The sequence below is a fragment of the Camelus ferus genome, chromosome 20 (assembly GCF_009834535.1).
Source record: "Camelus ferus isolate YT-003-E chromosome 20, BCGSAC_Cfer_1.0, whole genome shotgun sequence".
NCBI classification, from domain to species: domain Eukaryota; kingdom Metazoa; phylum Chordata; class Mammalia; order Artiodactyla; family Camelidae; genus Camelus; species Camelus ferus.
In genome coordinates, this window is record NC_045715.1 from 14,275,042 (window position 1) to 14,290,906 (window position 15,865).

Sequence of the window (15,865 nt, forward strand, 5' to 3'; positions counted from 1 at the left end):
AAAAATAGTACTGCTTTTTACAAATACATGTGCCTTGGTTCTGCAGGGCACATGTCATTCTTGCAGGTTTTGATTCAGTAAGGTTGGAAAGGGGGCCAGGTATCTATGCCTAAAAAGAAAAAAAAAAAAATCAAACCCAAATCACAAACTCCCAAGATGCAGTGAATATTTAGGAGTGGAAGTGAGTGTGTGTGTGTGTGTGTGTGTGTGTGTGTGTGATTGTATGTTTGTGCTTTATATACAAATATACATCTACATGATTATATTAGTTTTAAAAGGGTATTTGTTACGGCTTTCTTGACCTTATAGTATTTTAGGAATATGTCTAACATGGCAGAATTAATATTTAAAAGGCAGAATTATATTTATATATATATGTAAACATAAATATAATATATAATATATATGTGATTTATACACAGACTGTGTAAATAAAGTCTCCTATATGGTAGGATATAAATAGTTGCCATCAGAGCTCCTGTTTCTTTTGCCACTGGGATGTGCATAAATTAATCCAAATCTGCAGCAGTCACTTTGTATTTATTCTCCAGTTCTACCGGCCAATCAGGTATTTTTGCTTCACTAGCAAGTATTATTTGCGGGCTGCAGCTGTTTCCACTGCTGTCTTTGAAAGGTATATGAGATAATAGCTTAGCCTTAATTTTTGTACTGCTGTCATTGTTTTATAAAACTAAAAATAACAATGTAGGTGGAATAAAAGAAAATTCTTGGAAAAATATGTGCTTTATGGCTGTCAGAATTTCATCATCTTCCATCGTGCTATTTTGGTAAACACATTCAGAAAACAGTTGTTACTGTTATGGGTGTGGCGCTTCGTCCCCCAGGGAGTAAACCACTAGCTACAAATAGAACCCTGTTGAAAATCCAACTGGCTTATTACTGTTACTTATTAATTATGTTTCTTCTATGTTTGTGTCATTTGGCATGTTTCCTTTTTTAGGCCAAAATTCAGTTAAAGCCACTTTCCTGCTGTTTTTACCTGTACATCTTCAATTCTAAAGATTATCGTAGAAATGTAAGGCAACTTAGGCAGATGTTATGGAATTATTTTGCAACAGTAGTTTCAGTGGGCCTTGATAGATTTTTGCTGGGCCCTGGTGGAATAAGAAATGCAAGGAAAATATGGTGAGTTCTTCCTGGTGCTACGTGTGATCCTTCAACATGACATTCCTTCTTTTCGGGTTTTAAAATAGGCTATTTTTAAAAAATATATAAAATAATGACACCATAGAGCAGTTTAACTTTTTAAAAAACATGTCTTTACTTGGCAAGATAAAAAGTTGGCACCCTATTTGGTGGCCTTAAGTGTGTGTATTTTTAATTTATTTCTCTGTGACCTCTTAAGGTCTGGGAACTACTGATGGAAAATGTACAGTTACATCGAAAATGGATAAATGAACTCATTGGTTCTTTGATGGATACTTTGGCCCTTTGATTTCCCTTGTTGGATAGTCTGTTTGGTATGGTGTACACACTGCATTGTGTTTACATCCTGTGTGGGGTCCCTGGACTTAGAGTTTTAGTCTCCAAGCATTAGTTTCCTGTTCCCAGCTGCCTGACCTTGAAGACAAGAGTGCAGATCCTTTTGCCTCGCAAGATCCTTGTTACCGCCCTGTCCCTCTCCATTCCTGGCTTCCCTTTCCCTGCTTCGTTGTATCTGACTGGATTTGTTTCTAAGCAGATAGAATTATAATTGCCAGCCCCCTTTTCTGCTTAGCACTGCTCCTGGCTCTGTAACAAAGCATTGACTTGACATCTGGTTTGGTTCATTATGAAATCACCAATAACTTTGAGCATTTGCTGATATTCTAATAGTCTGCAAGGTACTGTATTAGGTACAGATGAAATAGTAAAATAAGTAAGATATGCCTATTTTTAAAGTAAACTGTAATCTACTGAGTATTAAGCCCACAAATAATCATGTATTTTTTTCCACTTTTTAAAAAATTGTAAAATGCAAGGAACATGAAACTGAACCTTTTTGCCATCTTAACCATTTTTAAGTGTAGTTCTGTGGTATTAACATTCACATTGTTGTGCAACCATCACCAGCATCCATCCCCTTAAGTCTTTTCATCTTGTAAAACATAAACTGTATACCCCTTAAGCAGTAACTCCTCATTCTCCCCTCTCCCCAACCCCTGGCATCAACCATTTTACTTTCTGTCTCTATGAATTTGACTACTCCAAGTACTTCAGATAAGTGGAATCATGAGTGTCTTTTTGTGACTGGCCTATTTCATTTAGCATAAAGTCCTCAAAGTTTAATCATTTTCCATGTATTGCAGTATGTCCTTCCTTATAAAGGCTGAATAATATTCCATTGATTTTGCTTATTCAGTCATCCAACGGTGGACACTTGAGTTGATTCCATATTTTAGCTATTGTAAATAATTCTGCTGTTGGCATGAATATGAGTATACAAATATTACTTCGAGACCCTGCTTTCAATTCTTTTGGGCATAGATCTAGAAGTGGAATTGCTGGATCTTATGGTAATTATACTTTCAATTTTCTGAGGAAAGGTCATACTATTTGGGGTACCGTTTTACATTCCTACCAGTACTACACAAGGATTCCAGATCATGTTCTCCAACACTTGTTCTTTTTTTTTTTTTTTTTTTTTTGATAGTAGCCCTCCTAATTGGTGTGAAGTGGTATCTCATTGGAGTTTTGACTTTTATTTCCCTAATGATTAGTGGTGTTGTGTATCTTTTCATGTGCTTATTGGCCATTTGTGTATCTTCTTTGCAGAAATGTCTGTTCATGTCCTCTGCTTATTTTTGAATTGGATTGTTTGTTTTGTTGTTGTTGAGTTTTGGAGTTCTTTATATATTCTAGGTATTATCCCTTATCAGGTGTATAATTGACAAATGTTATCTCCAGTTCTGTGGTTTGCCTTTTTTTTACTCTGTTGATAGTGCCTTTTGAGGCAAAAAATTAAAAACTTTTTCTGAAGTTGTTGTCTATGTTTTCTTATGTTGTCTGTGCCTTTGGTGTCATATCCAAAAGGCCATTGCCAAATCCAGTCTTGTGAATCTTTTGTCCTTTGTTTTTTCCTAAGAGTTTTATTGTTTTGGGTCTTACATGTAGATCCTTGATCCATTTTGAGTTAGTTTTTGCAGAGGGTGGTAGGTAAGAATCCAACTTCATTCTTTGCATATGGATAACCAATTTTCCCAGCATCGTTTGTTGAAAAGACTGTCCTCATTTCATTGAACGTTTTTTGTACCTTGTCAAAATCATTTGACCATATATATGAGGACTTATTTGGGGGCTCTTTATTTTATTCCACTTGTTTATATGTCTGTGTTTATGTCAGTATCACATTGTTTTAATGTAGCCTTATAGAAAGTTTTGAAATCAGAAGGTATGCGTCCTCCAGTTTTTTTGTTTGTTCGTTTCTTTATTTTGTTCTTTTTCAAGATTGTTTTTGCAGTTTGGGGTCCCTTGAGATTCCATATGAATTTTAGGATAGGTTTTTCTATTGCTGCACAAAAATGTTACTGGAATTTTGAAAGGAATTCCATTGAATCAGTAGATCACTATTGGTAGTATTGACATTTTGATAATAGTATGTCTTCCAATCTGTGAACATGGGGTGTGTTCCCAGTTGTCTTCAGTTTTTTCAGCAATGTTTTGTAGTTTTCATTGTGTAAGTCTCTCACAATGCTTTGGTTAAGTTAATTCCTAAGTATTTTATTCATTTTGATGCTAGTATAAACAGAATCATCTGCAAAGAGATAATTTTACTTTTTTTCCTAATTTTTTTGCTCTTTCTTTTATTGCCTAATTATCAGGCCAGAGCTTCAAATATTATGTTGACTTGAAGAGGTGAAAGTTGTCATCCTTGCCTTGTTTCTGATCTTAGAGGGAAAGCTTCAAGTGTTTATCATTGCATACAGTGTTCATTGTGAGTCTTTCATTTATGTCTTTTATTATATTGAGAGAGTTTACTTCTAGTTTGTTGATTGTTTTTATCATGAAAAGATGTTGAATTTTGTCAAATACTTTTTCTGCATCAATTCAGATCATTTTTTTTTCTTTCATTCTGTTGATATGTTATATTACATTGATCAGTTTACATATGTTGAACCACCCTTGCATTCCAGGAACAAATCCCAGTTGGTCATGGTGTATATTCTTTTAATATGCTGCTGAATTTTGTTTGCTAGAATTTTGTTTGTTGAGGATTTTTGCATCCATATTCCTAAGGGATATTGGTCTCTGGTTTCCTTTTCTTGCAATGTCTTTGTCTAGGTTGAGTATCAAGGTAGTTTTGCCCTCAGATAATGAATTAGTAAATGTTCCCTCCTCTTCAGTTTTTGGAAACTTTTGAGAGGGATTGGTATTAATTCTTCTCTAAATGTTTGATAGAATTCACCAGTGAAGTAATTAGGTTCAGGGCTTTTCTTTGTTGGGAAATTTTTTGATTACCAAATCAAGCTCTGTAACTAGTAAAGATGTATTCAGATTTTCTATTTCTTTGTAATTTAGTCTGGGTGTTTTGTTTGTTTGTTTGTTTCCAGGAGTTTGTCCACTTCAACTAGGTAATAAAATTTGCTGGTAAACAATTGCTCATAGCACTGTCTTACAATTCTTTTTATTTCTTTAGAATTCGTAGTACTGTCCCAGCTTTATTTCTGATTATACTAATTAAAGTCTCCTTTCATTTTTTTCTTAGTCCATCTAGCTAAAGCTTTGTCAATTTTATTGATCTTTTTGAAGAACCAACTGTTGGTATTGTTGATTTTTTTCTCTGTTGTTTTTCTATTCTCTATTTGTTTATCTCTTCTCAAATCTTTATTTCCTTCCTCTGCCAGCTTTGATTTTATTCTTCTTTTTCTGTTTACTTACATTGTAAAGTTGGGTATTGATGAGATCTTTCTTCTTTTTTAATTTAAGTGTTTACAGCTAGCTCTGAAATTTCCCCATAGTACTGCTTTGTCTGCATCCCTTAAGTTTTGGTGTGTGGTGTTTGTTTTCACTCACCCCTAAATATTTTCCAATTTCTTTTGTGATTTCTTCTTTGATTCATAGGTTATTTAAAAGTGTGTTGTTTAACTTCCACAATTTTGTGAATTTTCCATTTTCTTTTTGTTACTTATTTCTGACTTCATTCTCTTGTGGTCAGAGAAGATGCTTTGTATGATATTTATCTTTTAAAATCTCTAGAGTTTAATTTGTGTTCTGAAATATGGTCTTTCTGGAAAATGTCCCATGTTTATTCCATTGTTGTTGGGCAGTTTACCATTCAGATCTTCTCCTGGAAGTTGCTAGCCTTCAGCTGACTCCAGAGTTCCACAACAGTTACACCAGACAGGTGATGCCAATGCAGTTGTCTAGGTGGGGTGCCAGAATCCTGCAGCTTCCCACTCTTCCATCTTCCCATAATTCTCCCCAACAATCATGTATTCTTACCTAGAGTAAGTTATTGTATCTTAAGAGAAGTAGTGTACAATCAGTGATAAAGAATTTCAGATGAGATTGAGTACATCTTTGACTTGGCCATCTACGTAACTTTGGGCAAGTTTTTAAATCCCTTTCAGCCTCAATTTCCTGTGTCAAAGTTAGAGATAATGATACGTATATCAATATTGTTGTGAGGATAAATGGAACAGTTAATATAAAATGTATGGTTTACTGTCTGGCAAGCATTCAGCAACCATCTTTTACTATTATTAGCAACTCCCCCTTCCCCCAGGTGATTTTAAAGGTGGTGATGATTTTCACAGAGATTGATGGGTGGTGATAATAAGGATATCTCTTTGTAAAGGGCATGAGATACAAGGGTACAGAGTTTAAATATGTTGACACAACTTTTTGAAGCAAAGGGTGTAGCCCAGCAGCTAATGGGGATAGGATAAGGGGGAAAAGTAGCTGCAATTTTTTTGAATTTAGTACAAACAGAAGAAATGTTAGCAGCTGGGTTTGCCAAACAACCAAGAAGGAAAAGAAGGAAAAGAATTCCAGAAAGGGCACAGTTAAAGGCAGAGGCAGTACCTATTAGGATGAGATTTTCCAGTTGGAGATTGAGGCAGTAACTCAGGTGGAGAGATCTCGTTTTACAGGGGAGGAGTCCCAGCCACCGGAAGCTGTTCAATGTTATATTCTGCTAGTTTCTCAGGTGTGTTACTTTTCCTTTGCTTTGTGATCTTGAAAAACTGGAATTATCATTTGAAGATCCAACCAGATTTTACTGATAAGAATATGTTTTGTATTTGTTTAAAAGATCAAAAAGTTTGTAATTTTCCTGGAAATACTTTTAAATAATTTAAAAATTATAATGAGGGCTCACAATAGGCTATATTTAACAGTCAAGTCTGTCACAGCCTACAGTGTGTGAACCGTTTGTTTGTTGAGTTTTTGTTTTTTCTTTGCTTCCTGATGCTTCCATATGGAAGAATATAGTTGGGCTACAGTGGGATTTTCTTCCGAAGTTTTGTTCTATGAAGGGCTTATTTTATAAAAATTAAAGCTTTGAGAATGATTACACTTTATAAGAAATATAATGTAAAGATTATACTTTTTCTCAAAGCTTTAAATATAATCAGTTTTAATTCAACTGATTAAAAATAAATAAGGATTAAATTATGTGAGTGGCACAGAATATGTTAGTTTGAAGTGTTAATGTTGGAGTCCACAATGGTTTTTGCATATTTAAAATTTTAGTCTTTGACCCTAAGTAGGGAGGAGCAGAATCCTGAGTCTCATGAACTTCCCCTGCCCAATAAAATAAGGTATCAGAATTTTTAAATGTGTAACTCTGATTCTTAAATTATTCCCAGACTTGTGGTATCTAAAGATGCACTTTAGAAGGAAAAACATAATTTATTAAAATTTTTTATTTTCCTTTGCTTTATGTGGTTCAGGTATCCAGTTGACATGTTGTCATGCATTTGAACCCTTTAAAATACTTTAATTTGTGGAAATTCACAGTGATTCCATTTGTTTAGTTTCTGTAGTTTAAAAACATTCTACCACAGATGCTTTTTAAGATTTCAGAGTAATACTGCTAAAATTAAATGCCTAGTCTGTCTCTCCTTTTGAGGTTTTTTTTTAGTTATTTCTTGGCCTGGGGCCAGATAACAACCTGTGCAGAGATGAGTAGGTGTGGTGTCTGGCTGTATCCTTCCATCACAACAGGCTGTCTGTTCAGGAGTTTGCATCCTCCTTGCACTTCAGCAACCATCTCTTCTTGGTTTTGGCTTTCAGCAGTCAGCCCTCAAAGATCTTTTGTTTTCTGACAGTTGAAGAAACTGGCTCAGTGTTCTTATTCTTAGACAATTATTTAATTGTTTACAGATAACTGAAACTAATAGAGGTTTCTATGATGAATCCCTTTATTTTGTTGGAGACATGTCATGTCAAAATGATCGGTATCACAACTCCTGGTTATTCAGAAAATTGTTTTTAAACCAAATAGCATCAAAAGCTTTTTCTTTCTTTTCTGATTTTGTGTTGCTTATTTTTCCTGTGTATTATAAGAAATCTCTCTCATTTTTCACTGTAAGACATAGCAGATTTATTGCTTGAATTAGTGCTGTTATGCTTAAAAATGCACTGTGTAGAAATTTTCAGTTTATTGAAATAATATAAAATATTATTTTGGTAACTGCAGATAAGGATGAACCCATATTATACAATAAACAATTTAGAACTTCAGAAATATATCACATCAGCAACTCTGATTAGCCCCAAGGGAGCAGTTTAGTGAAGAATAGTTTGAATTTTTAATGTAATATTTATACTTACTGGCTTATTTTGAGTATTATAAATGTTTCCGAATATCACCTTGTTTTATTTAAACTTTGGAGTATTCTTTCGTTAGTGACTTCCCGTGGGGGCTACATTTCCACCTTTATTAACTGAGCCAGTAGGAAAATATGATTTGGTTTCCACAGTTGATTTAAGTCAGTGTATCAGCAACACATCTGTTCCATAAAGTTAGGTACACCTGGACGATGACAGTGCAGGATTACTTCCTCACAGAATTGTTTAGAACAGTCACGTTAAACCACCGTTGGCCAATACTTACCAGTCACTTGGTAGATGCAGGCAGTGTTCTATGTATTTTCTGTGTGTGAATTCATTTATGTTACAAATATTTGAAGTACACGTTTCCAGTCTGCTTTCCTTCCCCTTCTGTAGGCTGGTGTCCCCTAAGAAAGTTACTTCTAAGAAATAGCCCAAGTTAGAAACAGTAGTAGCTTTTATTAAGATTATCCACTTAATTTGTGGAGCTCTGTTGGGACAGGAGGAATAAGAGAAACGGGTCAGGAGACCTGAGTGGTATTGGGATAGAGAGCAGCTTCCCGGGAAGGGTGGTGATTTCACTGGAGTGCATGGCAGTCATGGGGGGAATCGCAGGTGAATGAATCAGGTGGGGGCCCGCTGTGTCCAGTGGATCCTGGAGCCGCTGAGCAGGAGGGCACAGAGAGCTGTCAGCTTGGAGACTCCGAGCAGTAGGATGTTAAAAACACGCCAAGACAAACAAGGGGACACATTCTGCCACAGAGCAGCAGTTGGATGAGAAACAGAACTTGAAAACAAGGGTGAAGTAACTCATTTGGGCCGGTGGCTGGCCAAGAAGCCTAGCCTTAGATTTCCAAAGAATGAAAGAGAGAAACACATTTTATAATGTTTCCATCCACAGGATGGTGCCTTCTGGCCATGTCTTTGAATAGATGTGCTGCATCACTCTAGAGCTCATGTTGGGTGATCGCCTCTCTTGTTACTGCATCTCATCTGCACTTGTCTGTAGCTAGGATATCTGATACACATTAATTCTGGGGAGGCAACTTGGTGTGGAAATAGCAGGGAATTTGAGATTTGGCAGACCTAGATTTGAATTTCAGCTGTTACATGTCTTAAACAAGTTACTTACCTGATTCCTCCCAACCCCCAAACACACACAGTTTTACTGAGATATCATTGATACAGAACTTTGTATAAGTTTAAGATGTACAACATAGTTATTTGCATAATTATTTGATGTATGTATATACTGTGAAAATGTTTAGCACAGTAAGTTTAGTTAATATCCCTCATTGTACATAATCAGATTATTTTCTTGTGAGGAGAACTTTTCAGTTATGTTTTCTTAGCGTCTTTCAGATCTCAAAACTGCGCTGGTAACTATAGTTGCCTTGCTGTACATTACATCTCCAGAATTCATTTATTTTATAATGAGTTGTTTGTACCTTTAGACTTGTTCACCCTTTTCTTCCACCCCCTTGCCCCAGATTCCCCCTCTGGCAACCACCAATCTGTTACTTGTTTGTATGAAGTTTGTTTTTTTTTTTCTCAATTTTTGTTTGTTTGTTTTTAGATTCCACAAATGAGTGAGATCACATGGTAGTTTTCTTTCTCTGGCTAACTTATTTCAGTTAGCATAATGCCCTCAAGATTCATCTATGTTGTCTCAAGTGAAAGGGTTGTCCTTTTTAATGGCTGAATATCACATTGTATAAATGTATCACATTTTCTTCATCCATTCATTTGTTGAAGAATACTTAGGTTGTTTCCATGTGTTGCTATTGAAAATAATGCTGCAATGAAAATGAGGTTGCAGCCACCTCTTTGAGACAATGATTTCATCTCCTTTGTATATATACCCAGAAATGGAATTGCTGGATCATATGATAGTTATGTTTTTAATTTTTGAGGAACCTGTATACTTTTTTTTCATGGTGGCTGTATGTTTCCATTCCCACCAATAGTGCTTACAAGGGTTCCTTTTTATCTACATCCTTGCCAGCTCTTTTTGACTCTTGTCTTTTTGATAATAGCCTTCCTAACAGGTGTGAGGTGATCTCATTTTGGTTTTGATGTGCATTTTCTTGATGATTAGTGATGTTGAGTATCTTTTCTTGTGCATTTGAATATTTTCTTTGGAAAAATGTCTATTCATATTCATTAGCCATCTTAACATTGGGTTTTTATTATTTGCTATTGAGCTGTATGGGGTCTTTATATATTTTGCATATTGACCTGTTGTCAGATGTTATGAATCCCTTATTATGGAATACTAATCAAATACTATGAATCACTTATTATGAATCAGACATGTGGTTTGTAAATATTTTCTCCCATTCTGTTGCTTACCTTTTCATTTTGTTGATTCTTTCTTTTACTGTGCAGAAGCTTTTTAGTTTGATATAGTCCAGCTTGTTTATTTTTACGTCTGTTATTTGTGCTTTAAAAGTGTCACATGCAAAAAATAATTGCCAAGAACAATGTCAAGGAGCTTTTCCCCTGTGTTTTCTTCTAGGAGTTTTATGGTTTCTGATCTCAAATTTAAATCTTTAATTCATTTTGAATTAATTTTTGTCAGTGATGTAAGTTAGCGATCTATTTTCATTCTTTTGCATGTGAATATCCAGTTATCCCAGCACCATTTATTGAGTAGACTATCTTTTCTCCATTGAGTATTCTTGGTTCCTTTGTCAGATATTAGTTGACTGAGTATACAAGGGATTACTGAGGGCTCTCAATTCTCTTACATTGATCTATTTGCCTGTTTTTACACCAGCACCATACTGTTTTGATTACTATAGTTTTGTAATATGATTTGAAGTGGGGAATTGTGAAGCCTCCAACTTTGTTCTTTCTCAGGATTGCTTTGGCTGTTTGGTGTCTTTTTAGTTTCTAAATGAATTTTAGGATTTTTTTTCCTATTTCTGTAAAAAATGTCATTAGAATCTTGATAAGATTGCATTGAATCTTAGGTAGCTCTGGGTAGTATCAACATTTTAACAATATTAAGTATTCAGTCCATGAACACAGGATGCCTTTCCACTTATTTGTGTGTTTTGTTTTGTTTTTTAATTTCTTTCATCGGTATCTTAAACTTTTCAGTATACAGATCTTTCACTTTCTTGGTTGAATTTAGTCCTTGGTATTTTGTTGTTTTTTTATGCTATTGTAAATGAGATCATGATTTAGTCTTGGTAGGTTGTGTGTTTTAAGGAATTTATTTCTGCTAGGTTGTCCAATTTGTTGTTGTGTAGTTGTTCATGGTAGTATCTTATGCTCCTTTTTATTTCTGTGAAATCAACTGTATTATCTGACTTTTTGGAAGCAGATTCTTTGTAAGATGGAGATAGTAATACCCAACTCTAGAAGAGTTAAATGAGGTAATGTATGCAAAACATCTCAGTGTTTTGGTGCTCAGTCAGGGCTAAAGAAAAGTAAGTTACTCTCTCAAGAAGCAGCCAAAAAAAACCCAGTTTTCTTTTCCCCATTGTTCTGGAATGGATGAGGATTGAAAAGAGAAGGCATACAACAACTGGGAGACTAGAACTTCTGTTCATAAGAGAGACGGCACAGTTTGTACATGTGTGTGTTTGTGTGTGTTTTTATGTAAATGGTTTAGGAAGAAAGGGATGTTAGCTGTTTAAGGTTGTATTTAGTTAAACAGTTAAAAATCAAAATGTATGTGTTATTTTACTTAAGAGTTCCATGCAAAAATAATTAGAAATTAAACACTGCATAGTTGCCTCCTGAGTACAATGATTTATATGCATTTTAAAGTTATATATTAACAAAATTACACACTAGCCAGTTACAATTATTAAAAGTTTGATTTTCCTCAGTTTGAAATTTGAAAGCATTTGTATAATGATTGTCTTTTAAAACCTTACTATTATAGCAATTGAATCACTCATGTGAAGTTACTCTTTGTTTTGTTCAATGTTACTGAGCCTTATGTTTTTGGCATAGGAATATTTTATTGTGTATAATTTTTTTTAAATAAGAAAGTTTATTGAAACTGTATTTTAAAATTATAAAAGTAGAACCAACATTTTAGTTTTTAAAAGATGATTCTTTATCATATCTAAAGTCTGTTGGGAAATAATTCTACTTTTTAGTTTTTTTTAAACTAATATTATCGTTCTGCTTCTTTACTTTGACTAATATAACCCCAACGAGCATTCATTGAATATGTTTTAATTTTTTTTTCTGATTTTAAAGAGTGAAAAATATTATCTGAAGATTTCTAAGGATGTGTTTTCTATATTGCCTATTTATTCTTGTATCATTAGTTAAAAGTTGAATGAAAAGCTTTTCATTTCTGAATAATACAGTATGTATAAGTAATAATAGAATTTTAGTTTTATGATAGCCAAAGAAATGTCAGTGGTTTTAAAAAGTGTGGACCTTTAATAATTATTGTGCATTTATTATCTTTGTTCCATATTAATGTGTACATTTAACAATAATATTATGTGATTTGTACAATCTTTCTTGAATAGTTGAAACTTAAAAGAATTGCAAATTGCAACTTTCTGTGCTTGGTGGAAATAAATTAAGTATGAAGTTTCGTAGATAATCATTTAAAAAATATCTCTTATATAAACTGGCAAATGATACCAAAACAGCATTTTAGGGGTATGTTTTGGATATTTTTTCCCCATGTTAAGTGTGCACTGTCTTTAAAAATATAACTTTATATATTTCGATCATTTGAACAGGTGTCTCAATGCTTGTACCTACTGCAAAACTAAACACGCCAGAGGAAATTTGGCCAGTTATCTAATTGATGAACTAGTTGATAGAGCCAAGCAGTCTTTTCAAGGTAAGAGTTCCTAGGATTCTGTGTGATTTAGTCTCCTTAATAAACTGTAACTTCTAAGAAACACTTCACTTTCACTTTCTCATGCTTCCTTAGCTTTCTGAAGAGTTTACATATATTTATTCCAGCTTATCTAATGGTTGTTACCAGATTCAATCAATCTGGTTATAGTATTCACATAACTTCTTTCAGCACTGCTCCATTTTCTTGTGACTTTAAGGTAAGTGACATATTTTGAACTTTATCACCTATCTTTACACTTCATGGAAAAAAGACCTAAATAAATAAATAAATAAAAACACCCAGAAATCCATGACCTTCTGGTGTGTGTGAAGACGTTTGTAGACTGAGTGAAATACTTCCCAAGATTTCTATACCTTTCTTTGATAGTTTTTGGACCATTTAGAAAATAGAGCTACTAGGGGTTTCTGGGAGTCTAGGGAAGAGAAGGTGGTTTTTGCTATGACCCAGTAGAGATAACCCCCTCATCCACAGGACTGTTGGACCAGGAAAGAGTGGTGCTGGTTGAGTCCTCATGGGAATAATTCTTTGTGTGGGTTGCCAGCTACTTCTGCTGGAAAATGTGATTATCTAGGTATCTCTTAGTGTATAGTGAGACTTAATCTTTAATATGAGTCATAGTTGTGTTGACACATAATCATAAACTTCCTCTTTTGTCTTTGTTTATAATATGTGTATATAACATTGGTGTGTTTTCATAACCAACATGAGATAACCTATTGTTTCATAATCTTGTGTGTTAATAATTATTGGCAAAGTACTTTTCCTTTTAGCAAGTAACTTGGAGTGTTTCTTTCAGTACTTCACACTCTAAATCTCAGAAATTAGGAGTTCCACACACATTTAGTCTAAAGCTTTTATCAACATGAATTTGAAGTGTTCTTTATAACAGAGAAAAATGCCCTTGATTAATTTAACACATCTCAACAATTACTTTCTACTTTAATATTCTTAACACAGTCCCCTCCTCTGTTCACATTCAACTTGTATTGAAAGACAAATAAATGGAAACTCATTGAATCTTGTAATTGTTCTGTTTCAGAGCCAGGTAATTGTCTAATCTGAGGAAAAGTCTATCTGGTTGTCTTTTCTACAACATCACTACTTTAAGGATTTTTCAGAAAAGGCATGAATTTGCACAGAACCTTACTTTATTTGAAAAGTGATGCCTTTGCTGGCATGCTGAATTGCTGTGTGTTTTTTTCCAAATATTTGTTGGATAATGGAGATACTAAACCTACATAATCTAGCCACCAAACTCTGCAAATTGGAAGACATACAAATTAGTTTCTTTGAGACACTTTTTCAACATTATGTATTTCTAAGTGCAGTTGTTTAAAATTGTACTCATTTTACTCTGAAATTTTTTTTGAAAAATATGAAACTCTTAAATTACTGTGTAGGAAGTAAAAATATTCTCTTGGTTCCCTCAGATCTATCCTCACCTGTAACCTGTGTTTAACTACTTGATGTGATTGCTTCATGACTTAGTATTTACATTTGTATATTGTGTATTGTGCGTGATTTAAGAAGAAAGGAATAAATATAGTTGCTATGAACTGATTACAGAATTATTCCTAAGATATCTACCTTAGCTGTCTGATTTATCTTAAAAATGCCCTCTGAGCATCCAAGGTACAGTGTGTTACTTTGGTCTGCGTTTAGTTGTTAGATAATACTGTCATGTCCAAGTGGGTTAGCCGGTTAAAGGGGGTGATTCAAAGCATATATAAGAGGTTAGCAGAGGAAGTATTAGAAGAGATTTATTTGGTATTACTTTCAGCAGCAGCAGTAGATAGATAAATAGATAGACAGAGCGACAGACAGACAGACAATCTCCTTTGCTATTCCCAATCATGGACTGCAATGTAAAGTTTTCTATTGTCTTGTTATCTGTGTATTAGAGTTGAAATGGAAAGCTAGTTTTTGGACTTGGGAGCTCATTAGATTGATTTGTGGTAGTATTACTGAAATATTAAGGTCCTAACTTTCTAGGTAAGCCAGTGTGTTTTGGAAAATGTTAAGTCATGAGTATTTGATGCTCTTTGCCTAGAAGAGTCTGAATTTGAAACACTGCTCTGCTACATACCAGCCACATGATCTGACCAAGATACTTGACCTTAACAAGCCATGGTTTTCTCATTGCTATAATATTTAGTGTTGCTGGTTGTTAGAATTTGAGATAACTTACAGGAAGTAACTGGCTGGGTCCTTATTATGAGGAAGAAGACATGTTACTTGAACTGAAGGAATTTAAAATAAATCCAAGAAGTCTAATTTTGAGTGAGAATATTGGAACATCTGTAACAGACATTAATGACCAGAGTCGAATGACAGATTTAATTTTGCTTATAAAATATGTTTTATGAAAAATGTCTCTATCAATAGAAGCTACTTAGGATGACAATTACCTTTTATTTTCTTAATTTGAGAACTGCTAAGGATGACCTTACGTTTTCTTCCCACTGTAGAAAATAGCTGTCTGTAAGTTCGCATTTTAAAGACTTGAGTTAGCAGCGTTATCTTTTTTTTTTTCTGCAGAAGACACTGAGATCATAATGGTCTTATAGAATTCCTATAGTTGAGTTTTAAAATTGTGAAGAATAATTATGAAGGTAAATATCATAGAAGAAATAACTCATTTTCTTATTTCTGTGACTTTTGCCTATTTAGTTCTTTAATAGATCAGATATTAGGATTATTTTTACTTCACAACCCCTTAAATTCTGCATGATACTATTGTTAAGTTGTCTTATAATCAATAATAAACGTTATGGTTTTGAAAAGTTACTCTCAGATGAAAAGTCTAAAGATGCCAGTAAATTTTTGTGCTATGTTTAAAGCCACTCTTGTCAGTGCACGTAAAATTTCCCGTCCTGAAAAACTGCATTTCCTCCCTTTCTTTTTAAAAAATGTTTAAATGACTGTGTGTCACAAATACAAAATGATTTTTAAAAACTCTACACCAGTTGTGGTATGGAGATTAGAACCCTGGTTACCGGTCATGTGACAGACTGTACAGTAAGATCACGGTTTCTTTCTGAATAGCATATTTATGAAATGTTTTCTATTCATAAACATTTATTTCTTAGAAGTCTAAAGAATGAAGAGAGTAGGGCTAACCCAAAGGCAAGGGAGCATTCAGCAGAGTTTCTTGAATAATCATGAAATCATTCTGAATGGTAAGTGGTTTTCTAAAGTATTAACATGCTGATTATACATTTAGCTGCCCAAAAGTGGGAAAGG

The 15,865-nt window shown here is 34.1% G+C and overlaps 1 protein-coding gene across 7 annotated transcripts in view; it reads left to right on the forward strand.

Moving 5' to 3' along the window:
- CDKAL1 (CDK5 regulatory subunit associated protein 1 like 1) overlaps positions 1–15,865 on the forward strand; it is a 721,376-nt gene that overhangs the window by 232,314 nt on the left and 473,197 nt on the right. For all 7 annotated transcript variants that reach the window (XR_004313468.1, XM_032462575.1, XM_014557197.2 and 4 more), the window contains one exon: positions 12,498–12,601. Coding sequence is in view for 6 of the 7 variants with exons in the window: in XM_032462575.1 (XP_032318466.1) it covers positions 12,498–12,601 (104 nt within the window). In the remaining variant the exon portion in view is untranslated. The remainder of the gene's footprint in view (positions 1–12,497; positions 12,602–15,865) is intronic.